This window comes from Anarhichas minor, unplaced genomic scaffold, assembly GCF_050575085.1.
Source record: "Anarhichas minor isolate MPS153535 unplaced genomic scaffold, ASM5057508v1 ptg000006l, whole genome shotgun sequence".
Classification (NCBI taxonomy): domain Eukaryota; kingdom Metazoa; phylum Chordata; class Actinopteri; order Perciformes; family Anarhichadidae; genus Anarhichas; species Anarhichas minor.
The window spans coordinates 878,555-906,181 of NW_027466452.1; the positions used below are offsets into that span (position 1 = coordinate 878,555).

The window sequence follows — 27,627 nt, forward strand, 5'->3', positions numbered from 1 at the left end:
CATTCAAGTTAGACAGGTACTCTGTTTGAAGCATACTGAAGGCCTAAAGCTGATATCATGCTTTCCACATCCGCAAGTACGCAATGGTCCGCCAGGGTCTGTGTGATGAAAATTATATCGTAGGCTCTGTGGGGACATCCGCATATACCCCCAATTTGCTGCGCAGACACTACACTATGCTACAAGTGGTAGCGTAGTGATTTACTGCGCATGTGTGCAACACGGACTCCAGAAAGTAGCATAAAGAGAATTACCACGCGTCCGATTGGGAGTATATCCGAGGTTTACATGTGGTAGGTCTGTAAACTGTGATGGATGTTTAGGGGATATTTGTCTTTGTTTTCTCCTCCAAATATGTGTGACTAGCATGCTGGTTTGTTTCCAACCTCTCTGATAGTTTGACTGCTCATGTTTCTTGACCTGTTGGTCTTTTTATTGATGTCAGAGTGTTTCTAGATCTCAGTTATTAGAATGTCGAGTGTTTTATTATTACCAATATAAATTAATGTCAAAACTAGACCCAAGTTGTGATCAACCTGAATTATCCTTTAATAAGACAGCAGTCTCACAGAGACTAAAACAGATTGTATGTTTGGGCGCTCTTCGTCAACCTCCTAAATTCAGGAGGTCTGTCTGAACACACCATTAAGCAAGTGGCCAGTCAATATTTCGATAAAAGATGGGCAAAGAAGGTCACACTTCTCAGCCATGTTTGGAGGTTCCTTTAAAATGGGTCAAGCCTCATCAGCCTGTTATTACACATTCAGTGTAGAAATGCATGACACTGACGAAGGAGTCCCTGAGCAGGGACTTGAACTTGTCCCCTGTCCTTGTGCGCTTTCCTCTCTGTCTTTATATCTGATAATTTCACCCGTCTCCTTATGAGTATATAGGTATGTTTCCTAAGTTGTTTCATTTTATATTTATTTTTTCATTCTAGAGGTGTGTACAAACAGTGGTCTAGCAGTAGATACGATAGCCTTTGCATCCCTATTCTATTCCCTTTTCACCTTCAAGATCCTGTTTCAGGTATTGTAGAAAAAGGAGAGACAAAAATGAAAAGCAAAAATCTGAAAAATGAGAACATACATTGTTGAAGTACTGAGACACATATCAGTGTTCAGGATACAGCAGATGCATATGTCATCTTGGACTATACAATGCTATTTGTGTCCAATGTAGTGATAAAAGTGCTGTGTTTTACCTGGGTATCATTACAATGACGTAATACCTTGATTAAGAGAATGGTGAGTAAGCCATACCCACAATACGGAATAAAGACTAAAGATACATTTTTTCAAAGATGAATTTTGCTAAGACAATTGTAAAAAATATGACTTCCTTCCACCCTCTGCCTTTCTTAGGTGTTATTAGTCCATTATTAGAAATAGGCCTAAATAGCAAGCAATAGGAAACTGTCGAGCTGTACACAAAAACTCTCTCAGGATAGTCGTCAACACCCTCATTCACACAAGGCTTCGTTTATGCTCACATCTGAGCCCTAAAATATTTATCAGTTGTCACTGTTTTGCACTGCAGCATATCAGTTTAGTCTTCAAAGAATAAGTCAATTATCACTGACATGAGACAGTGTCTTTCCGATAGTACCCAGACAGTGGGCATGTGCTTCTGACTTCCTTCAATGTGATAATAATAACAACACTGCAGAGATGTCTGTTTCTGGATGGACGTGGTTGTCAAAAAAGTGATGAGAACCCAAAAGTCTTGTAGGATGTGACAAGTGCATCGCTCCAGAAAAACTACAACAACTGTTTTGGTGTGTTTCCACATTGTCTTTGTCAACAGGTACAGTGCTCACACTAGGCGATATTTGTTGCGGTTTATTCTGGGTAGTTGCTGTCATCCATCCCGTCATCCCCCTTTTTTCCTCAACTCATCTATTTGGTGTCGCTGTCTGTGAGCTCTTCTCTGGTTCACATGCTTGTTTCACATGGTGGTGTCGCGCTTCTCTGCAGAACAATGTGGTTTTCTTGTTTCTCCCCACTCTGTTCTGCTCCCCCCCTTCCTTCTCCTTTATCCCCTGCGTCCATAGTTACTAGCTCCTGGGTGCAGTTAAACGGGCTGGCTTTAGACGACAGTGGGCTAGCACTGCTACCTGAGCCGACAGCAGACCTTTCCATGTGATTCTTTCCCTGGTGCTTTAAGCCTGTGAGCTGCCCTTCACCTTCTAAGCTCCTGGCTGCTGAGCCCTCACCTCCCCCCTGGCAGTTAGGACTTGGACTGACAGATTGCTGGGCCAGAAACGGAGATTGCAGGATTGCCAGCGGAGACTTAGCTTCCTGGGTTACTGAGCTAGGAGAAGGAGAAAACCTGGGCATGATGTCTTCGGAAAGTAGTTGAGCAAGCTTGGCTGAGCCAGCAGAGGCTGGGGTTCCTACAGGTGTCATCACCGCCATAAGCACATCATCTTGGGATCCAATGAAGTCAACCTTGAGGGCTCTTGTCTTTTGAGGGCTACTATGATCTTGCATGGAGCTGCAAATGCTGTCGGTCACCCCAAAGCTTTCCACGTTCTGTTGCACCAAACCCACATCTCCAGTCACACTTCCTCTAGGAGTGGACACAAACTCATACAAACCCTCTTTAATAATGGCCAGTGGCTGGAGGTCAGTGACCCTGTTCACCTCCTTGGTGCTGATCTGACTTAGATCCAAGGGAGGGGGGATGTGCTGGTATCTAGCACCAGTTTCAGGTCCTTCAGCACTGGGGAGCAGAGAACTTCTTTCTCCTCTTTCCATTGTAAAATCATCAGCCACATTGGAGAATTTGCTGGCAGTGCTGACTTCAGGTGAAGTTTGTAGTGCTTGAGTGGAAGTCAATGCTTTCGTCTCCATCTGCTCATCTATATTTTTCTCCTGCTGCTTCTGGATGGCTGCTCTCTTATTGTAAGCGTCTTCCAGCTGTTTTGCATTGAGGTTTTGAGGGGTAGTTTTATTAGACAATGGCTTGACTCGTTCAGGGGAGCCTTGCTGAGCCACTTCCAGGTATTGAGAATGTTGGGACCTGCCTGGGCTACCCACTTCTGTATTGGAGTAGTGTTTGTGGTAGCTCCAGCGGCTGGGTGACAGGTTATTGTCCACAGGACACTTACCGTCCTCTCTCTTTTCCACCAACACATCTGTAAGTTCCATACTGCGTGCAAACGCATCCTTTAGGTTAATGGAAATAATGCTTCCACTCCGTTTTGCTCTTTCAAGAGCTTCCCTCCTCTTGATGGCCTTCTCTTGCCTCTTCTGCTCTCGATAGAACTCAGAGAAGTTGTTGACAATGATTGGGATGGGAAGGGCAATGACCAACACACCTGCTATACAGCAGAGTCCTCCTACAATCTTGCCCAGCAGGGTTTGTGGGTAGATGTCTCCATAACCAACAGTGGTCATAGTAATGGTAGCCCACCAGAAGGAGGCAGGGATACTTGTGAATTTGGTGGCATCCTCGTCCTTCTCAGCAAAGAACACCAAGCTAGAGAAGATCATAATGCCCATGGCTAAGAAGAGGATAAGTAAACCCAACTCATTATAGCTTCTTCGCAAAGTGAAGCCCAAAGACTGGAGTCCTGTTGAGTGCCTGGCCAGCTTCAGGATTCTCAGGATTCTCATAATTCGGAAGATCTGGACCACACGGCGCACGTTTTGGAACTGCATTACATTCTTGTTTGACTCAGTTAGGCAGAGGGTCACATAGTAAGGCAGGATAGCCAGCAAATCAATGATGTTTAGTGGTGCTTTGATGAAATCCCATTTGTTGGGTGCTGAGAGCAGACGTAGTACATACTCCATGGTGAACCAGGCAATGCAGACAGCTTCCACATGGGCTAAGCTGGGGTTGTCATTGAACTGGCCAAATTCATCTACCACCTGGAGCTCCGGCAGGGTGTTTAGGGACAAGGAGATGGTGGAAATGATGATGAATAGGATGGAGATCATAGCCAGGACCTGCAAGACAAAGACAAAATTGTGGGTTACTGTATCATACAGTACATAACTCTATATCTGTACAAAGACAAATCAAATGATGCAGAGCATGTGATTCTTGGTCAAATTTGTTTGCCAGTATGGCATGCAACAAGCTAGTTCTGTAAGTGTTTTTAGACACTTACAGAACTAAAATTAGCTCTTAATTGGCCAAGTTGGGACAAATTCTTAAAAATAAGAGCTGTATCAGTCCGAAATGTTTAGTCTTAGAGTTTTTCACAAAAACTTTGAATTCTAAGAAAAGTTAGAAGCAGTCCAGGGGACTCCAATATTTTGATGATGACCATATGATAAGGCTCACCAATTTATCATAGAATCCAATTACACAGGAGATGAGTCTGCACAGCTCTGTGATGCTGTGGGAGAAAAATATATTTGTCTTGAAGTATATTTGTGTAAAATCAATCATATCCATAATTTGAAATGTATCCATATATATATGTTATGACTTGTCCGAGGTGCACAGTTTAACTTGTCTAGGTGAAAGTTCAGAGGAGGAGGAGGACATCGCCGAAGGGGGGAGAGACTTAGGGTAGAATGGAGGTATAAAATAATGTACAATGCTATTGTGAAGTTAGTTGACACCGGACAGCTCGGTTTACTTGTATACTTTGTGATACAAAGAAATCTGCGTGAACTGAAGAAAATCCAATCTCTCTTGTTTTCTGTGGGTGTTCGTTACTGAGTTCCTAACAGTGAGATCCTGTGGTGTCTCACCAGGAGTCAGATAGATAACAGTTACTGAGCCAGCAGTTAGGTAAAGTCAAAGAAGCGGCTCATCCACGGAAAAAAAAAACACAACATTTGGCGAGCCACCACGAGGAGGACTCCACGGGGACAATGCCCGAGCGGGGCGACGTTTGCTCTCTCACAGACTGAACATGCCATGAGCTCAACATAAAGGTAAAGCAAACTTTCTGCATTGGTGATGTCGGTCTGTGAGGAGGAAAGGGCGGCTGCGAAGGTGTCAAATGTTCCCTGCGACGTCCTAAGAACGTAAGAAAGGAACTTGTATTCAGTAACAGTGTTTTTGAACCCCACTAACTAATTCACGTTTGAATTAGTATAATTCTGAGTGACATAATTCTGATTGGACTGGCACATTGTTAAAAGTTTAAAAGACATAGAGGGAATAAATAAAGAGTTGAACTGCATGGAGATTGATTTTCTGTCATGAAGCGCAAACCTCGTGCACGAGGCAGAGTGAATGAGCAGAGTGAGTGAGTGTGTGTGTGTGTGTGTGAAAGTCCTACAGGTGAAAATTCCTATGTGAGATTATTGAAATTCCTGTAGGTGGAATAAAAAGAGCTAAATAACATGATAACGTTGATTAATAAGTCTTAGGATCGCTGAGCAGAGGCACGTAAGACTTACGGCCGATAAGCAGATGGCCACTAAGTCTCAGGACTACTAAGCAGTATATTTTTGATAAGAAAATAAAATTAAAATAATACTATAAAAATATTACTAATGTTGCGTTCACACCAAACCTGGCGCGAATTATTCGCGCGAGTAGATTACATACAAAGTCTATGCACAGACGCGATGAGACTGGACTGACGCAAATTTGCGAATTCGGGCGAAGTCACGCGAATTTGCATCAAACGCCAAAATGCCCCAAACGTGTGAGTTGAAATTTTTCAACTTCGGCGAAAAAATGGCGTGACGCTGCGACGCGATAGCCTATCAGCGTTGAGATATTTCTCCTGTCATCACTGACTTCCTGCCGTTGTTGAATCAGGAAATAAATACTGTAGCCGTCTGTGTTCACCCAGAGCTCTACGATACCTCATATCAACAGAGACCGGACCAAACTATGTGTATAAATGTGTGTGTGTGTGTGTGTGTGTGTGTGTGTGTAAACCTTGCGGAGAGAACTAACTAAACATGAATTCAGACATTTTACAAATCGGCATCATTACGTAGTTATTTCGGAGTCCCTTTTTGTCGGTTTATTGCCGTTAAATCACAGCCAAATCAGTTTATGTTGTGTTCATACAGCTGTAGTAAACAGCGACCTGTGGCTTGCTAGACACAGTGAATACAGCTCGATAAAATCCACAGAGCTCCTCTGGACAATGTTATGAACCAGACATGACGGCGTTTAGTTCCCCGGGATATCTGGGACTTCCACAACACGTACTAAGCAGAAATAGAGGTTATTTTTTCCACGGTTGATGGCGGACAGTTGAACGGCAGCCACGCCCCCTCTCTGGCGTGTCCAGCGCGATTCACGCGAATGAACACAAATAGTCCCCAGCGAGAATGGCGCGATTAACGCGGCACGAATTGTTCACGTTTGGTATGAACACGGCATAACAGGAAAAATAGAGTTAATAGCACTGACAGAATTTATCAAACCAAATAATGCTCCTCTGTCCACAGTTCATTAAGTGCACATCAATTAATCACCAACTGCAATTAATACATAATTACAGGATTTAATGACATGTAGGAGGACTCCTAGTGATCTAGGATCCTTTGTGAATATGGCCCAGTTTTATGGTTAGTACTCCTCAGCAGGTGAAAAGAGTTGTATAAAGTGTTCACTGTATCTCTGGCGGAGCTTTGTCAAGTCTGAGAAAATACCCCTGCTGATGTCATGGTTATGGCATCAGGATTAGCTCACCTTGGTCTTGGAGACTACACATGTACAAACCTTTCTTACAAACTGAAGGTGTGGGGTTTGAAAGATGTGACCAGACTGTTACCAGGCAAGGAGGGTCTAATGAAAGTGTAGGACTCAGCATTTTGGGAATTTAATAAAATCTTGTTTTTTGGCTTCTGTTGCATCATTTCCTTTTTTAATCTGTCCCATGTGAGTCCCCCGAAATAATAAGAGAACAATACTAAATCCCTGGAATATCTCTTTAAAATCCAATCTACCAATAGTGATCATTTTGAATGAGATTTCTGTTGAACTATTGTTTTTTTTCTGTGACGTCAGTATTCCCTTCTCTGTCTGTCTCTTGTGTGTCAACTGCTGAATATTTTGCAACTTGCTGAGTAAAATGAGAATAGAGTGAGTTATAGTTGTACTACATATTTATAGCTACAGTTGGTAACTCGGCTCTAATTGGCTGTTTTTCTTCGGGCGTGGTGGAATTTTGTAAATGCCATTAGGAGATCTAAAAGGAGGCAGAGGCCCCTGTTTTTTTTCATAGATTATCTGTCTCATGTACTTCTGTCAGGATATAGTGACAGTTTGAGCAAACATGACAAAAAGTTATTTTTATGAAAGTTACCAACTGCAGTTTTAAGTTACAGGTGATTATTGAACCTTTGAGATTGCCCCAGTCGTATTCGTTCCTGCTATGGCTGATCAGAAGCCCCAGTACTTTTCACAGGATGGCTCACCTAGAAAATGGACTGGGGAGGACTCTGTTCAAAAGGCTAAACTTGAATGTCCTCACAGGGGCAAGGTATCTGAAGGATGTGCAGAGAGTCTTCTCTCTGCAGCCCTTGCTAGGACATTTCAGGATAATTGTAATAGGATTGTGTTGCTATCTATAGAACGGATAGAGTGAGGTTAGAAGTGTTTACTCATTCTTTCCTCCCCCAACAGGAAGAATCAATCAATAGGTGGACACCCCCAAGAAAAGCTTTATACCAAAATAAAATAACAAAAATAAATATAAATTTCAAAAGAGACTGATAATGACTGACAGGAAACACTGAGACATGCTGTTTCTAAATGAAACAAAACTGTGGTGCCTCATGCACTGTGTGCTGGTGAGTCATTATGAAAACCTGGTGAGTTGATTACAACTGAGAGTGATTGTATTAGGAATTGAAAGACACACTCCATGATTTTGTCAGAACTTCCGACTGAACTAGAGGAAACAAGTATAAGCGATGAAATGAGCATCAATCTTAAATACGGCTGCTTTTTTCCAGACAAGATGATAGGTTTGGAGATAAAAGTCAATTACATAAAGATATAATAAGTACAGCCCTGTTGGCAGAAACATTTTTTGCATTTTGCTTTTCCGAAAACCATTGCAACGTTGAATGTGGACATTTCTGTTGTTTGACTCTGGAAGTTTTTGCATACAGGAAATGACGAGTTATAAATTCCACACAGCGTGGGTGGGAGATGCAGCGGGTGGCTCAAACAAACAGGCTTTTCACCAAGGAGACCACTGGTCTTATATTGCGTGAAAATAAAACTAACCATTGACTTAAAGCATGTTACATATCAATATTACGCTTGTTACTTTATATTATGTCATGAAGTCATCTAAGGGCCGATATTATTTATTTACGGTGTTTATTTATGTTGTTATATCACGTAGTGACATTACGTTACGTTGTCAGGTTAAATTGTCAGGTTAAGTTGTCAGGTTACATTTTTACATTATATTGTTATGTTACGTTGTTATGTTACGTTGTTATATTACAAGGTTACGTTAAGTTGTCATGTCACATTTTTACGTTATGTTGTTACGTTATGTGACGTTATGTGACGTTATGTTACGTTATGTTACGTTAACCTGCACTTTCAAGTCAGGACACAAATATCATATTATCACATTATATCTGTAACAACAATAAACTGTAAAAAAGTGAAATTATATGACATCACTGCTCTAATATTCAATGATGCCACTTTTTATTTCAATACTCGGTACCTTGATTATTCATTGAACTTCTTTATTCTGTCTTCAATGATAAATTGTAATAATTAAAATGATATAACATATCAATATAATAAGGTAGAAAATAAATAATTTCAATTAAAAATGGAATCACAAATTAAATTTATTTAAAAAAAAAGAAATATTGTCTTTGGCTTTTCAACTCCTATCATACTATCATACTACCCCTACTTTGACATTTAGTTTTTATTCCTCGATCATTTTAATGCCAAGAGAGTTCTTTTATATAAAAAAATGTAATCAAACGAGATCCAGAACCAATTCCAATATTAATAATGTAACAGCAGAATATGCAGAATTTGTGCATCTTTTTCTTTTTCATATATTTATGCATCATATATGTTACTGTTTCAAGCGTACTTATTACACTGTGATTAATTAGAATAAGTTACAACCAGTACTTTGTTTCTTGAATACATATGCCTTTGTTTAATTTAAAGACATGCTGATAATGTACCGCTCAAAGACTAAAGGAGGAGTCAGTTATTCATCTAGATTCTAGATGCTACTGGGATGGATTGAGCAACAGTGATAGCAAATACTGTGTGACTGATATGCAGGAAATGATCAGTGAACAAAAGATCAACATTAATTAAGTTCACTAATCTTTATATCTTTTTATTTTGCTATGACATCTGTCCCTCAGACTCAAGAGAACTTCTGTGAAATCATCTGATGGAAGGATTGTCTCTGCCATTTCCGGATGATGGACCGTCTGGCCTATCAGAGTCACGTCAAAGGACACAGCGCATTACAGCATTACACCGTGTACAGTATTTCTGCTGCTTCATAATCCTCATTCTCACTGAGGGACTTTGTCCTTTGTTTAAGACAAAAAAAACATAGACTTTTGAGACAAAACTGCAACACCAGCAAGACAAAGAAAACAGAAGGAAACAAAGTGAAAAACGAGAGAGAAGACAAACGGAAAGCCAAGGAGAGACAGGACAGACGGACATGGAGGACAGGTGTATCAAAGTGTGTCCACCCTGCAGCGTCTTAATGGCTTAATGGCTGCCAAATGCTGCGACCTTGGCACTCGCGGGGGCAGATTTAAAGCAGTACCAGGAACACACAAGCTGCTTTAGAAGCTGTGCAGTGGAGGAAGAATTAATGGAGACTCCACATTTAAGATTCTACCGCTCAATAGCAATTGAGTTCGTATCACAGTGAGTCACCAACAAAGAAATGAACTTGACTCAGCTGAAACACATTTAGGTGTCATGAAGCAGCTCTTTAAATAGAGATAAAAGCTGAGGAAAATGGATTTAATTAATGCTAATGGAGCTGCTTCAATCCCTCCCACTGTCCCACAATCTACTGTGGACTTCTGCGTGACTTTGGTGACCCTGTGACCTCTTTCTATCTATACATACGTATATATATATATATATATATGCATGGTTGCAAGAGGATGAATCCTGATGTTTTTCTGGAGCAAAAAAAACTATATCATTTTTGCCCAAGGACCAAGGACGTACTGGTATTTAAATGCAGCCTTATATTTACCTGTGCTAATTGCATGGAAACTTCATATGAACCAGCCATTTTATACGTCTCTCTATCTATACACATGTATATTCATAACTTCCTTTCATAACTGTGATTGTCCAAGGTCACACGGCATGTTAAAAATGATTAATTGTCGAATTGTCTTATTGTCAACAAAAATGACCATTCATCCCCCGGGGACAATGAATATCAACAACAAGATATTGACACACAGTATCTACATCTGAACCATAGACAAAGAAGAGGGGTGGATCGAGAGTAAGAGAGAAAATCTGAGAAATTGACAGGGAGAGAAAAGACAAAATGGAATGAAAGAGTGGATGGAGTGACTGGCCAGAGAAACCCAAGCCCTGATCAATACGTGGAGGTATTTCTGGAACAACAGGGACAGGAACTATTGGACCGCTGCTGTTTCTGCATCCCAGTTCATCTATAAAGCTACAATCTGTTTGGCCAGTGATCACATTTTTTATTGAGTTCTTTTGCATTTGCAGGCCTTCATGGAGTTCTCATACATGTTGGTTTTGTTGTGGACCTGGAAACAGTTGAGGCAATAGTTGAAAAGAACCATTGATCATTTTGTAGCTGTTCTTGTGTTTTCAAGAGAGTTTCATGGAACTTTTGCTGAGATTGTCTTGAGACTTCTAAACGTCTATATGCATGTATTGGAGCAATTTAAAAACATTTAATTAAGCTAGTCTTTTAGACATTTTGATCTGTTCTGCTTTCCTGACTTAATTCGATTATTATCTCAGAATTCTGTGAAAAGTTTTCATGAAAGTAAAATATATTCTTCTCTTTTTTTCTGAATTAACGATATACCTTAAAATCCCAAGAGAAGCTCCTTTTACTTGAGCACTCAATTTCATGTCCCGCTGGTTTTTGTTTTTTTAAATCGTTTTTTTGGGCTCTGGGTTTGAGGCATTGGGAGATACTGTAAGTAACGTCTTAAAGTAATAGATTATTATAATCAGTTTATGGATTTTGCGCAGGCACCTCAGACTTAAAGCCCGTTCTGACCTGCTGGATATTGCAGTGTAATGGCACGCTCCCTCGATATAAGATGATGCATCTGAAATGCATTCAGGCGATCTATGTGGTCAGTTGCACTGACGTCATTCAGTGCTGGATTAAACTGAACAGGCAGGACATGTTTGCTTCTGTTTAATCAAGCTAGTAAATAAATCAAAGCTTCCTTCGGGATTTTAAAGTATCTCGCTAATTCAGAAAAAAACTGCAAATGTATATTATCTTCTCAAGTGAAAGCATTTTGCTTCCAAAGGTGAGCAAACAAAATTACACTCGGAAAATTTGACTCGGAGGCAAAACCGTGAACCATGTCTTTTTAAATACCCTCTGTGGTTACATGTCCTTAAATACGTTATTTTCAGATAACCTGTAAGTTCTCACGACTGCTGTGGGGACTTGTCTTCAGGCGCACCACACTCAAGATGGACTATGGACAGGAAATGTGGTTTTACGGGTTTTATTGCTACTGAGAGAAATGGAGACTACTTGGTAAATGTTGAGACCAGAGTCTGTGTATCATTAGAATGTGAACACTGCCATGGCATTCAGGCTTAGACAGAGACAGAGCAGAATAAAGACAGAATTATAGTAATTACTCCAAAGAGAAGCTTCTGGTGTTCTGTGTGACACACTGGGCTGTAATTAGCCACATGTGGTATTTTATTAGCCTTCCAGGCAGGACGATCACTGCCACCACAGCTACACTGAACCACAATGGAAGCTACTCCACTCTGGTTCTGTTGGTTTAAAGTCATTTAATGAATCTTTGTTGCTGCGTCACAGAGACTGTATTCATGGTCCTTATAACAATGTTTGATTCCAAAGACAAACATAACATTTACAGAGCAGAAATCCAGATTTTTTTACTTTAATAAAAATATGTTTAGACAAAAAATGCTTTCCAAAAATCGATATCAGTTTAAGTAAACGCTATATTTCGAATATCTTTACCGCTTTACCTTGCTGTCAGACAGCCCTTTCTGATGGGGAACTGAAGCCGTGATCTATGCTCTCTTCAGAACCAGAGACTCCTTTGACAAAAACAGTCATTTTACCTCTCGTTACACAGGATTTGCTAGTCTCCCATTGCCTCGATCCTCATTTGTTTGTGTTATTGTGTGACTTTGGTGTTTTAATTGCTTGTTTGGATTGACCACAGTCACACAATAACACAAAAAAACGGATGGAATTAGGCAAAGGTAGACCAGCAATTCCCTTGTTATGGGAGGAAAAATGACTCTTTCCGACAAATGGAGTCTGGTGGCTTTGAAGAGAGCATAGATATCAGCTTCAGCTCCCAGTCAGGAAACAAGTCTACACTTTTGTAAACTGATTTTGATTTTTTTGGCTGTCTAAAATACGTCCACAGCACTACATTACTTTGTTCCCGTGCTGGTACTCCTGTCTGTTTCTCTAAACTCCATCTACTGTAGTAACACACTGACTATGGAGAAGTACCTCATACAACCACACTTCGAACTGTCCCTTTTAATAAAAAGGTTGCTTGGGTAAAGAAATGTGGTGCTGAACGCAGGAACACAGGAGATGAACCTGATGGAGCTTCTGGATGATACAGCTGATGTTTCTGTTAAATTCCATGGCGAATGCAACTTTAATTGACACTTCATCAAAAAATTCAGGAGGCATAATATTCCTCAAGCGGCAGCATCTATGGTGTGATGAGGTGGATGTGATTCCTTGACAAAACAAGCCTTATCCAGTCTGTTACAGGCCACATTTTGCACTTTGCCGTGGCTTAAAAAACCGACACCAATAGAAAAGTTTGGTCCAGTTTTGACAAAAAGGTCAGTTAAAATGAACGTGTAGGTAGCTGTAACTCTAACTACAAAAAACGAATAATACTAATCAACTATTATGCTTCTGCATAGTCACCCAGTAAAAGTTGGACATTAATCAGCTGCAGGAAATATCCCTGATGTCTCTCCTGTACTGAAGACAAATAAAGTGAACAAGAAAAGAACAGCCCAGCAGCTTGGGAGCTGTGGTACACTCATACCCACAGAGCAGTCTACACACACATTTGCCAACAAAAGATTTACAGTCAGCAGGATGAACTTTGCTGTAGACAGCAAAGCACTTTGGATCAGCCTCTCTCCTGCTGGAGTCATACATAATTCCCATTTAAATGAAAGCATTCACTATTGGGAAGCTACAGTACATCAGTGCATAAACATCACTGTACCTCGGCACAGGGCCAGTCGACTAAAGACCTCTGAGTAGCTACTTACTGCTGAAAACATGCTTCCTGCACAATGCTGAAGGAGACACTTTACACACACAACCAATGACTCATTGTTGACTTTTACAATGTCCTGAATTCCACTCAGGATTTCACAATGAATTTTAAAACTTTTGCAAGTGTTGAAAATATTGTTCATTAGTAAATTAACAAAGAGAGAGAGAGCTCAATTCCAACTTGGACTGCTGAGACGGTTCTTTGTCTTTCACAGCTTGTAGCTCCTTGCATGTAGTACAATGCATTAGAGGATGCACAGTACAGCCTACATGAGGGAAACCACACAACTGCACAATAGGATCACAGGTATTAACAAAACACCAGGAGTACATTTTAAAAGTAATGTAAAAAGTACTTATTTTTTGCTGTAATATTATGAAATTAATGTTGATAATACAATGTAATGGCTATAGAATAATGTTTTGATTGGTTCCTTATAAGCATCCCTTTCTCCATGCAATTCTGTGAGCTGTCTCTCAGGAAAATGAAGGTTTGATTTTTGTTTTACTAGTTTTACTCATAGCAATGAGATCGGGATTTCTAGTTCAAACTGGGATTCTTATGGTTGTTTCCTGCTTTAGACAGAGCCAGGCTGGTAGCGGCGGACATGTTGCTAACGCTAACTCAAACAAACGCAAGGAGCCAGAAAACAAACCAGGGAGAAGCCGGGACCAATCATAAACAAACATTTATGAGTCATTGTCCGTTTGGGAATCAAAACAACACTAGCTATTGCTAACACTAGCAGCAAACGTCTTTGACTCATTGTGACCTCCTCCGTCTGACAGGTGAGTGAAGCCAATGTGGAAGTGCCTTTAAACTTGCATTCTCTCTAATGTCCACCAGGGCGCGACTCCTCTGGTTGTATAGAAGTCTATGAGAAAATGACTCTACTTCTCTCTTGATTTATTACCTCAGTAAACATTGTAAACATGAGTTTATGGTCTCAATCTCTAGTTTCAAGTCTTCTTCAATACAGCATGATGTTCATTTAGTACATTATGGTCCATTTAGAGTCAAACAGACCATAAAGCAGGGGATGCTTTAGGGCGGGGCTACACAGTGATTGACAGGTTGCTACTACGGCGTTTCACCGTTTTTTTCTCAGAGCTTCAGTGTTTCAGTTCATTCAATTGTAACCTTTTTGGTTGCCTTAAAATGTCTTAGCTCCACCCTCTCATATCACTGCTGGTTGCAAGATGGCGAAGGCCAAAAAGGCCAAACTCAAGGCTTCAAGCGGCAGTCCGCAAACCAATGGGAGACGTCACTTTTACTACGTCCACATCTTATTTACAGTCTATGCAAAGGACACATTTTTTTGCAGTGGTCTTTCTAAAATGAGCAGTTGTGTTTGCAGGCGGGGGGGGGGGGGGGGGTTGAAAAGTTGCCTGTGGCCACTTTAATCTGATGCGAGATTTACTGCCTCATCTCATCGCAACATCGTCACAGTTTAATAGGGCGAGTAAGTCAGACAGTCACACTAATCCCCTAATTTAACCACATTACATAAACTGCTTATGTGCAGATGACAATGTAAGCAGACCCTCACCCTTTGTGCATTCGCACAAAATAATAGTATGAAGTCAAAGGTGAAGCAGGAAGTGGCCTTCTGAAATCTAATAGACATTTTTAACAGATTCTCAGTTCTCAGTAATAACTGTAATATTCACATTAATTTGAACATACACATAGTGGTTTAGGTGAATATTGTTGTACTAGTTCACTACCTCACACGGGCTTACTGATGCACTCTGTTGTAAAGCTTTGTTTGGTAGAGTCACTCTGTTCCCAGACTTAAATAATAAAGCTTCTAGGTACCATAATCTATAGAAACCATGGCCAAAACTATAAAACAGAAGGCAGGTTGTTTTAAAAAACATTTTTTTAAAGTAATCGAAACAATACTGACGCTCCAGTAAAACTTTATCTTCATTGAAAAACGGAATTTCCAAGTGCTGGAAAGCCTCTGACAAAGTTAAACGTTCATAATATGTGATTCTGCTGGTCTTTGTAATCTGGGATCAGAATGTAGAATCCACATTATTGTACTTCAAATACATTTATGACATTTAAAGACAGTATAAGAATCTATTGCAGTTAAAAATGATCTTGGTATGCTGAAGGTGTGTAAAGTGTGTGACATTACAATGAGACACATGTAGACTCTACACCAGGGGTCTTCAACGTTTTTCAGGCTAAGGACCCCCAAACTGATAGAGAGATGGAGCAGGGACCCCGACTATATATATTGTATAAAATTGTGTTTTATATTAAATGGGCCTAGTGCCATGTATAAACATACCTTGTTATTGTGCATTCAATACTAAGCTATTCAAATAATACACAGGTTCATATATTCATGTTTTTATTTTAAACATGTGCAAACCAGTGAACGGTGACCTAAATATTATTATTATATTATGAGTATAGCAAGAGACTGAAACATGAACAAGTGATCTTCTGCTCAGCAAAAGGCTGGTTACAACATGTTGATTTAAAAACACAGGACTTTCACCCAGGAGGCCGCTGTTTGTGTCCTGTTGCGCTGTTTGTGCGCAACTGAGCAACTTTCATAGTAATGAAGGAGAGCCCGCCTTCAGCGCTGTATTCACTTTTCTTTATACATCCATGTACCTATCCAAGTACTTTTGTTGGCGAAACCTAACCACGTACTTTGGTTGCACAAGTAAACCTAAAATCAAAGTAAACCAGCGCTGGAAGTTTATTTTATAAAGAGACTATATGCATGTAATGAGCCAATACTAACACGCCGTCCCTGAGAGTAGAGGGGAACCTAGAGCGTCATAGTTTGAAGCTTATTGACCTTATATCTTATTTTATAGGTCACGTATTTGACTAGTTAGGGTTAAAAATGTGTTGCAACATCATATGAATAAATAAATAGAAAGAAGCAAAGAAACTGGATAGACAATACCACTGGTCACTTCAGATTACCTTCAGCTGTAGACTGAGACCACTAGGTGCACCACACCTCGGCACTGGTGTTAGTATCACTTCTTATACACTTCATATTTTTACTCTTGTATTCAATCTTTGTTGTTGAATTTTACTTTTTCTGTTTTTGTCAAATTATTTAGATTATTCATTATTAACTCTAATTGCTAGTGTTCTATTTCTTTACTCTTAATAATTGTTATTCTATTGTTCATATATGTTTATATTTTTATTCTATTGGACTTTGCTATTCTTCTGTTGTAATCCTAATGAATTCCGATTAATAGAGTTCTATCTCATCTTATTTTATGTAATATTAGTAGTGCTGGGCAACGATTACAATTTTAAATTGCGATTAATCGCATGGAATTTTTGAGATTAATCGCGATTAATCTCATTGTTATGGCAAAGTTCAATAATGAATTCAAAAGTAGTGTATATTGCACTTTTATTTTAAAAGTACTGCTATATGAACAAAAGTGCAATAACATTTGGTTTGCAAACACTTATTAAAACAAATCAGGTGCTTTTTAACAGCAGTGTTCTCTTTACACAGCAGCAGTTCTATCTCTTCACTATCTGTGCTCAGTGTGTGACTGTATGTGAAACGTTCCACTGCTGTGCAACAGGAATACAATGTTTCAGCACGTTTCATCTACATGTCTGTCTTCTGTCTTCATGACAGTCAGAGCATGTGAATGCAGCTCTACTGTTCATTAATATAAAGACACTTCACGCACAATTTAGATGTATTTTCCCTTTAACTCACGAGATGCAGGTAGCATGTTTTATACTTAATGTGAATATAATTCATACTTTGTTGGCATCTTATTCTGAAAACTCTTAAGAAACCGGATGTTGTCTCACGTTAATATTTCCGCTAACTTTCAAAGCCCTTCGCTCGCTCCCGATCTGCGCACCTTGAGAACGTTCCTCAGACCGACATCTTCCACAACACTAACCTGCAGTTTGTCTCCACTTCTCTGTAGCATGTGTTAGCTTGTGTTGCTTTAGTTTATCTCTACTTCTCCCTCACGCTGCATCATCGTAGTCTGAAGACTTCCTCCACCGCTGCCAGTGAACAACAGACTTTCAAAATAAAAAAATGCGTTAAAGCGCTATAAAATAATTGTCAATTAATGAATGCGTTAACGCGATAATAAAGCGTTAACTTGCCCAGCACTAAATATTATACAATATTATTCCAGCTATTGTCTATAATTCTGATAGTTGTCAACCATTCATTAATGATCAAATGTCTTTGTTAGCTAAATTGAATCAAGTTCATAAAACTAGGGGTAGCAGCTTGGGCCCAGCCAGAAATCTGAGACAAGGCTCCTCTGAGGCCCCTCCCTCCTCTACTCCCTCTAATTATCCGCAGTGGAGTTCCGGGTTAACATCTCCTATGACTCCTACGTCCCTCTCACCCCCCATCCCCGAGCTTAACCCCCCCAGCTCCCCCTCCAGAGACCCCTGCCACACTAACTGTCACGGTTTAGGCTTTGCCCCCATTGTTCTTGTGTCTCTGTGTCTGTCTGTGTGTGTGTGTGTGTGTTTCCCTTGATTGCACTCATCCTTCTCACCTGCCCATTCCACCCAGCTGCCTTCAATCTCCTCATCACCCCACACATATATACTCCCCTGCTTTCCCTGTTCTGGTGGTGAGATCGTCTTCGTTCGTGCCCCTGTCTGTGCCAGTCTTGTGTCTCCCTCGTGTTTGCTCCTGTGTCTGCAATTGAGTCCCGGATCTGCCCCTTGGACGTGACAGAACGATCTCACCATGAATGACTCAGCTGACCACTGTTTTGTGCACGTTGCACCACACCCGTCTGCCCAGTATTGGGGAACCCGCTGGGCCAGGGGAGGACCTTTGAGCTTACAGAAGGCTAACCTCGAGCTAAGCTGCCTTCAATCCCCTAAGAAGAAGAGACACAGGAGGAAGGAGCGACTCCACGTTCCCACTGGGCCGCCGCGACTCCCCGTTCCCTCTGGGCCGCCGCGACTCCCCGTTCCCTCTGGGCCGCCGCGACTCCCCGTTCCCGCTGGGCCGCAGCGACTCCCCGTTCCCGCTGGGCCGCAGCTGACTGCAGCTCCCCGTGTCCCGTCGGCGGTCTGGCCGACTCCAGCTCCCCGTGTCCCGTCGGAGGCCCGGCCGACTCCAGCTCCCCGTGTCCCGTCGGAGGCCCGGCCGACTCCAGCTCCCCGTGTCCCGTCGGAGGCCCGGCCGACTCCAGCTCCCCGTGTCCCGTTGGAGGCCCGGCCGACTCCAGCTCCCCGTGTTCCGCCGCCGGTCCGGCCGACTCCTGCTGTCACCTCAGAGCCGCAGCTATTCCCAGACCCGGCCGCTGTCTCCTCAGAGCCGCAGCTATTCCCGGACCCGGCCGCTGGCGCCTCAGAGCCGCAGCTATTCCCGGTCCCGGCCGCTGGCGCCTCAGAGCCGCAGCTATCCCCGGACCCGGCCGCTGGCGCCTCAGAGCCGCAGCCGCTCCTAGTTCCTGCTGCCGCTGCCTCCGACCCGCGGCGACCCCCACCCCCTTACTCCACTGGGCCGTCACTCCATTCCCCTGAGCCCCAGTTTATGGACTTCCGTCCTCCAGAACCCCAGTGTCCCCAGGATCCCGTGTTCCCAGTCCGGTCACCCCGAGCTCCCGTGCCCGGAGCAACTTCGGCAGTCGGGCCGTCCCCCCGAGCTCCCGTGCCCGGAGCAACTTCGGCAGTCGGGCCGTCCCCCCGAGCTCCCGTGCCCGGAGCAACTTCGGCAGTCGGGCCGTTCCCCCGAGCTCCCGTGCCCGGAGCAACTTCGGCAATCGTGCCGTCCCCCCGAGCTCCCGTGCCGGGAGCAACTCCGGCAGTCCGGCCGTCCCCCAGAGCCCTGTGGCGGGTTGGATCCATTCCCGGACCCGGCCGCTGGCGCCTCAGAGCCACAGATATTCCCGGACCCGGCCGCTGGCGCCTCAGAGCCGCAGCTATTCCCGGTCCCGGCCGCTGGCGCCTCAGAGCCGCAGCTATCCCCGGACCCGGCCGCTGGCGCCTCAGAGCCGCAGCCGCTCCCAGTTCCTGCTGCCGCTGCCTCCGACCCGCGGCGACCCCCACCCCCTTACTCCACTGGGCCGTCACTCCATTCCCCTGAGCCCCAGTTTATGGACTTCCGTCCTCCAGAACCCCAGTGTCCCCAGGATCCCGTGTTCCCAGTCCGGTCACCCCGAGCTCCCGTGCCCGGAGCAACTTCGGCAGTCGGGCCGTCCCCCCGAGCTCCCGTGCCCGGAGCAACTTCGGCAGTCGGGCCGTCCCCCCGAGCTCCCGTGCCCGGAGCAACTTCGGCAGTCGGGCCGTTCCCCCGAGCTCCCGTGCCCGGAGCAACTTCGGCAATCGTGCCGTCCCCCCGAGCTCCCGTGCCGGGAGCAACTCCGGCAGTCCGGCCGTCCCCCAGAGCCCTGTGGCGGGTTGGATCCATTCCCGGACCCGGCCGCTGGCGCCTCAGAGCCACAGATATTCCAGGACCCGGCCGCTGGCGCCTCAGAGCCACAGCTATCCCCGGACCCGGCCGCTGGCGCCTCAGAGCCGCAGCCGCTCCCAGTTCCTGCTGCCGCTGCCTCCGACCCGCGGCGACCCCCACCCCCTTACTCCACTGGGCCGTCACTCCATTCCCCTGAGCCCCAGTTTATGGACTTCCGTCCTCCAGAACCCCAGTGTCCCCGGTCCGGTGTCCCCAGGATCCCGTGTTCCCAGTCCGGTCACCCCAAGATCCCGTTCCCGGAGCAACTTCGGCAGTCGGGCCGTCCCCCCGAGCTCCCGTGCCCGGAGCAACTCCGGCAGTCCGGCCGTCCCCCAGAGCCCTGTGGCGGGTTGGATCCAACTTTTTTTTTTTCTTCCTGTCTTTTCTCTTTTCGATCGGTTTTGATTATGGCAGATTATTTTTGGATTCCTATGTCTTTTAACACCATGTTTTACAGCTTACTTGCACAATCAATTTAAATAAGAGTAAATATATTAAAAGATAAAACTAGTGGTAGCCTAGGTGACTAAAGTGAAAAACAATTTTCAGCCTTCTTCCAAAACAGTTTTTTTGTCTTGTTATTTATTTCAACCGGTTCCTTATTTCGTGGATTTCTTTTACAGTTATACCAGAGAACAGTGGATTCTGATTGGCTGAATAGGGTTCTGATAACTGGCCAGCTCATACCTATATGGCATTCTCATCAGTATTCAAAATTAATCTGTAAAGGGTTTCAAGTTTAGCCCACATGGATGTCATTTTTAAGGACTGCCTCTTTTAATCAGAGGGGGGGATTCTAGATAATAATCTTGTTATTATTCATTTTTTGGGAAGTTTCTGCAGGTCAGAAGGTGGACAGGACAGACTATCCATCCACCCTGCCAACAGTTAGTCTATTTGTAGCAGCAGCCGTCCTGGTAAAAGCCCCAAAGGAGATTAAGCCATACTCCTAAATCATACTGTGTGGATGTGTTCTTGTATTTGCTACATAGTGAGGACGATACATTTTTTTAACCAACAGAGTGAGGACATACTGGCTGGTTCTCACTTCTTCAAAGGTTTGTTTCAGGGTTAACACTTGGTTATAAGTTTCAGTTTAGACTTAGGTTTAGGTAAGGGTTCGGTTGTGGTTACGGTTACGGGCTAGGGAATGCATTATGTCAATGTGGGTCCTCACAAGGCAGAAGTACAGGGTGTGTGTGTGTGTGTGTATCCACTTTTAACAGGTGACCGTGTTTGCAGGCGTGCTGCCATAATTCACTGCTGGTTCTATAGTCTAAAATATTGCTTTTACCAGTTGTGACATGACTAACTTGTCCAGCCAAAAGCATTAAATATGTTTAAGCGACTGTTTGAAAAGGACCTGAAGTTAAACAAACCTATTTGTGTATGTGAGCCTCAACACAAAAGATATTGCAAAGAAAACATGTCAAAAAATAAATAAAATCAGAGACAAAAATAAGAAGATTACATGGATTATGTAAAGTGTACGGCACTAATCTCTATTATTGGAACATTTAATACTCATATTATCCAATAAAACTCAAAACTATAATGGGAAGTTGCCCATCTGGACTCTGAACTGTGTGTGTGTGTGTGTGTGTGTGTGTGTGTGTGTGTGTGTGTGTGTGTGTGTGTGTGTGTGTGTGTGTGTGTGTGTGTGTGTGTGTGTGTGTGTGTGTGTGTGTGTGTGTGTGTGTGTGTGTGTGTGTGTGTGTGTGTGTGTGTGTGTGTGTGTGTGTGTGTGTGTGTGTGTGTGTGTGTGTGTGTGTGTGTGTGTGTCCCATGTTTTCCAAATGGCCAGGTAATACTTCTGTTCTAATCAGCCGTAGCACTGAGCTGTCAATGTCACCAGGAAGAGGTGCTCCTATTGGTCAGGACATGAGCTGTGTCACAGGTTGGTGTCAGTGCAGAGTGGCCTAAGCAGCTTCCCTCCTGCTGACACCACAGTTCCAACGCAGTCACATGGCCCTCTGAAGGCCAGCGCCGCTGTATTTATAGAGCGATGAACTATCTATAAACTCACATTATCACATAACGTCACATATATTTGGTGCTGCTGTTGGCCATATTGTCAGATACTCTGTTTTTTTTATGATTCACAAAAGATCAGACTATGGGAGCTGTTAACGTGGCTCACATACACCTGAGGTGTCTCTGGTAATAATATTTTACTATCAACAATTTAATTTTCGTTTTCAAGATCCGAGACACATTATTGTCATTGTAGGCATACAACGAGTTTGGTAGCTCCCACTGTAGTCAGTGGTGGGCCGTCAGGGCCAGCTAAGACTTCTCTGCTGGCCTAAACAGAATCACAAAGTTATAGCTATTTTATAATTTAATCATTTGTCACAAATACACTACATGTATTATAATTTTTTTCCCATCATCTTATTTTCTCATTGCACAGCTCCTGTCTTCCTCTGTTGCTCTGCTTCCAGCACAACTTGCTTTAAGGAGAGCTTTTGTCCAATCAGATTCAGCCTCTATGTCTCTATGTAAGGAGAGAGGCCCGATGCCCACTAGAGAGCCTTTGCAGTTTAAGTGAATGGGGACGATATTGTTGATTGTCATAGTCTTCAACCAATCAGATCTTTAGTTTGACATGTTGGGCGTATTCTTTGACGTGCCAGTGGTACCCAGGTAGCCTCCTAAGTACGTCTGCATTAAGGTGCGCTGTGATTGGTCAGTGGGCCAGCATGACTTTTGTCAAACAGAAAGCTAGCTAGCAGATCTTAGTGTTTAGTAAGAGTTCATGTTGAAACATATGTAAGAGAAATTATGACATTTTTAGCATTTTGCTTGGTGTAGATTCATTTTTTATTTACCTAGCTTTGTTTTTTTAACACTCAATGGCTGAAGGAGGAGAAATGGATTTGGGAGTTACTGACTTTGTCAACAAAGAAAGGAGGATGGAGTTTGTCTTTAAGTGAAGGCAGCTTTGGTAAGTCAACTGCTTTTGTTTTTACATCTGCAGTAGTGTTACGTGTCGTTTTTATGAATAATATTTGAATGGCTCGTGCTCTTCAGTGTGCGGCGGAATACGTGTTGTAGCGCTGCAGTGTTGCTGGATTGGTGTGTTGCTTTGTTGTAATATAAATATATGTGACTGGTTCTTGTGAGTTTGTTCTTGTCATTGTGTTAATTACATTGATTCTGACTTGTCCGTTAATGACGAAGCATCCCGTCATCGCGGAGTTATTGTCCAGACAATTTAATCTGTTTTCTTTTACAAAGCTAGCATGGTGGTCTGGAGAAATGGGGATTGTGTGGCGATTGCTTTAGCCCTGTCTGAATCAGTAGGGAACAGCTAAACGCTGCGGGGAGAGTTCATAGCTTGTTTGCTGCTGTTGTTTCCCCGCTAAGCTAGTTAGCTCCCTCCCTGTGGACCTCAGCTGTTTTTTGTTATTGTTACGGGTTCAAAAGGTCACACAGCCCGTTGTCTGTTACGGGAGGGCAGTCCACCGACTTAATTTCCCACAAATTAAGCTTCTGCATTTTCCAAAGTACTATTATTGAATAGTATTATTCAAACGTATTGTTCGGTTCGTAACCCTCGTACCGAACAGAATACCACGGATACATTGAATGTGGATGTTTTTTTTTTGCATTCGATCAGAGCAAATGGTGTAGTGTATAGAGCTTGCGTTATTGAAAGTTACGTGGTATAATCATGAGTATTACAAGAGGAGAAAGACCTCCAAGGGTGGTTTAGGTCAAACAAACTCATGCTGCTGAGCCCCCCTGCGAGTGTTTCCCTTTGCTCCAGTTAATTTACACTGCTGAACAGTTTGTTTATCATATGAGATTTTGCAAATTGACTCACTGAACATAACAACAGAGACAAAGTTCTGATCACATTCAGAGGAACATTCACTACACTGACCTCCACATGTATCGTCACACCCGCTAAACACTGGACCTTATCTTCCTCAATCTTCCAGTAGGAATGGGATTCCCCAAGACACTGGGCTGATTAAATGCATTCTTACTATAGTTCCTCTCCTCTCCTCTTCTCCGTAAAACTTATTGTATTCCTTCGCCGTGATAAAGATTTACCATGAGCAGTGTATTGAAATGATTACAAATGTCCAATGCTGTTCCATAATTAGGACTGGACAAATGCTCTGCTTAGATTGTGTTGTTAGAAGCTGTCTATCTGCCGTCGGCCTGCTCTGCTGCAGACAATAAAACAAGCACAGTGAGCTCACTGTGGTAAACAAATTGCAAAATGTGTTTTTTCCCTCTAAGCTTGCAGTGTGTACTACCACACAAAGCTTGTAGTACACAAACACAAACAAGATCAACTCATGTAAACAGAAAACATGTCGTTCTTTTCATCAGATACAGAAACTATTGAAGCACGTGGACTCCACCAGGACAAGAGGAACCTGTCTTCAAACAATCCCAAAATACAGAAACTAAACTCAATAGATATTATTGCTGAAAGCTTTATTTGTAAGTAACAAAAAAACAAATCTCTGCAGGATTTGATATCAAATGTGTGGATTATGAAGAAGCACACACACCTACAGTTTGTCCAGAAACAGTCAAAAGCTGGCACGTTATTGAGACTGATGTGTGAGTGGGAACCTTTTCACCGTCCATTAAACTATTCTTTATCAATAAAATGTTGTGCAATAAAGATTAGTTTCAGTGAGACTATGTTGCTATAGATGCATCAGACTTTCTCACATTATACAGCAGATTTTTCCTCATAAAACACTTGAACTGTTTATCATTCATAACTATATCGAGGCCGTAACTTGTGATTAAGATCACAGCATAAGTTGTAGGGGTCACAGTAACATGTTATAACGCCCATATCTATAATTCAATATAAACATACTTAGAATGCGTTATAATCTGCTTATAGCAATGTGTAATTTTAGTTATAAGTATGGGAATTATATAATACTATGACCTTATAAATCATTATAAAATACTTTATAATGTGTTATGACTATTGTTAAAAAGCAATGTAAATACTTATAAGTGCTAATACATTAAACGTATATAACATTATAATGTATTATGATCATTGTCATGATGTGTTATAATATGATTGTTCTAACTGGTCATTGGGTGTTTTACGTAAAGTGAAAGAATATATTATATGTATATCTATACAAGAACACTCAAAACGTTTGTTTTGTTTGCAACGGGTCAGGACAGACATTGAGTATATTTTAATGCATTACGACAGTTATTATAATGCATTGTAAAAAGTTTATAATGTAATACAACTATGGGAATTGTAATACACTCTCATCCTGGAAAGAAATGTATGATACTTGACCTTATAAGTCATTATAAAATGCTTTATAATGGATTAATGGATTATAATGGAGGATTCGGGCTGTGTATTGGCAAGAATGTGGTGATACGATGCATATCATGATACAGGGGTTAGCATTCAATATACTGAGACATAATGTGACACTTAAAGCAAGGCCATATGTTGTGATTCTTTTAATCTAATTTTAAAAAACAGCCATAGTATAAACACTCTGCCATGTTCATAAAATCTGAGTAAAAGTTTGACTTTTTTTAATGTAAATCAGATTTGCATTAAACGATCCAACATCACAGCACTACTTTGAGAGAGAGCATATATTTGCAAATTAAATAAAGTATTGACTGAGTTCATCTTTTCATGTAAACTATCAGTTAAAACCGATAGTGTTTTTAAGAAACGATACGGTGTCACAAAATATAATATTATTAAAAAAGAATGACTATGAGTGCTTACTGTGTGTTTGTAGGCAGGAGCCCTAGAATGCCTGTGTGCGTAGATCCGGCTCTGGTTCTGAGGATTATCCAGAGTAACAGAGACACTCTAGTTTAAGTGTAAGTGTCTTATGTTTCCATGTTGTGAGCCCAACCAGCAGAACTCCAATCATCTTCACTGCATTAAGTTGGAGGTAGAAATCTCAAACCATGGACAAATAAACCCAAACTATCTGCATGGATAACTACAGCACCAGGAGAGTGAAAATATGTTACATTTTGTTTGTTTTGCAATTGACCCTTCAAGCTTAAAACCCCCACTCTGTCCACTAATGAGGACCACAGTCTGGTACAGTGCTAATAGGCCAGAACGCAGGAGAATAACGCAGCACTAATCCTCCCTCCTCCTCCTCCGTGTCTCTGTACTTTGCAGTTGAAGGAGGATTATGGCTCATCATGGCTCCCTAATGGCCTCTGATGCCTCTACTTGGACCTGCATGAGGCTGCTAATCACAGAGGCAGGAGGAAACGGACCCGATCAGATGTCTCAGTCTCAGATACTGCTTATAAGAAGAGGACGTAGTCACCGTGACGTCGCCAATTGGTCTGTGGGCTACGGTTTTAAAGCCTCGGGTTCGGCCATCTTGGTTTTTTGAACTGGAAGTGACACGATAGGGTGGAGTTAAGTACAACCAAATGCTGAATAAGACTTTTTTAGGGGACCAAAAATGTTTCAAATAACTTACATGAAGTGAAAACACACCGTGCAAGGGTTAAAGTTGCCCTGCCTTGCCATCAAAATAAAGGGAAAGAAATTCTTCTCATTAAATCCTCCCTGCCTGGTAAATATCAGGTGAGTGAATGCAGAAGTGTCTTCAAACTTGCATTCTCTCTACTGACCAGCAGGGGGCGACTCCTCTGGTTGTATAGAAGTCTATGAGAAAATGACTCTACTTCTCTCTTGATTTATTACCTCAGTAAACATTGTAAACATGAGTTTATGGTCTCAATCTCTAGTTTCAAGTCTTCTTCAATACAGCATGATGTTCATTTAGTACATTATGGTCCATTTAGAGTCACACAGACCATAAAGCAGGGGATGCTTTAGGGCGGGGCTACTGTGGATGAAAGGTCGCTGCCACTACCAGAGCCGTATACGGCACTTATCCGCATTCCAAATATGGTAACTTCTGTTCTTTGGTAGCAAAAAAACAAGATGACGACGGCAAAATCGCCAAACCCTAGGCTTCATAATGGCAGTCTATTTCTTAAATGCAGTCTATGGTAAATACCCACGTCTTTCAAACTTATAGTGTGTGTGTGTGTGTGTGTGTGTGTGTGTGTGTGTGTGTGTGTGTGTGTGTGTGTGTGTGTGTGTGTGTGTGTGTGTGAGTGAGTGTGTGCAGCTGTCGTTACCTTGGCGGCCACAGATGAGCCGGGTTTCTCCAGCAGGTCCCAGAGCTTCTGTCTCTTGTCGGGACAGCAGCCATGTTCCTCCTCCTCCCCGTCTTTCTCCCTCAGCGTCTCCGCCTCCCTCCTCAGCTCCTCGTTCATCTGCTCCTTCTTCTGGTGGTACCGCGCCTGGCAGCACGACTCCAGGTAGATCTCATCGATCCCCCAGTAGTCCAGCTCCTGGCCAAAGGACAGGGCGCACATCTCCTCCATCATGTGCAGCTTCCCCGTTCTGTAGAAGTTGAGGATGGAGGAGAAGGCCACCGGGTGCCGGTCGAAGAAGTACTCGTTCTCAGGGAGGCTGTAGTCGTCGCAGATCTCCAGCAGCGACTCATGTGTGTTGCAGTCCCTTAGCCGTCCCAGGCGGGTTCTGGGCAGCCGGTCCAGTGTTCTCCACAGGACCTCATGTGTGAGACCCCCGACATTGAGCCTGACCCGCCGGCAGCGGGCCTTGATGCGGATGATGTCGATGGGCTCGGGGGGGAGCACGGGAGCCGCGGCGTTGAGTTTGGGCGTGCTGAAGTTCCCTCTGTCTGTCAT

At 42.8% G+C, this 27,627-nt stretch overlaps 1 protein-coding gene across 1 annotated transcript; it reads right to left on the reverse strand.

Annotated features, from left to right (window-relative positions):
- Nucleotides 1–1,934: 1,934 nt before the first annotated feature.
- On the reverse strand, nt 1,935–27,627 carry LOC142933775 (potassium voltage-gated channel subfamily B member 2-like). The gene is made up of 2 exons (XM_076077998.1): nt 27,052–27,627; nt 1,935–3,956 (listed from the first exon to the last, which is right to left on the reverse strand). Exons 1-2 carry the CDS (start codon nt 27,625–27,627, stop codon nt 1,935–1,937), a joined length of 2,598 nt encoding a protein of 865 aa, XP_075934113.1.

Bases quoted from the DNA above. Each gene is read 5' to 3' on its own strand.
- LOC142933775 (XM_076077998.1), bottom strand. From the start codon at position 27,627: ATGACAGACAGAGGGAACTTCAGCACGCCCAAACTCAACGCCGCGGCT. The intron at 3,957-27,051 runs GTAACGACAGCT...TTTGTCTTGCAG, and splicing joins GCTCATCTGTGGCCGCCAAG to GTCCTGGCTATGATCTCCAT.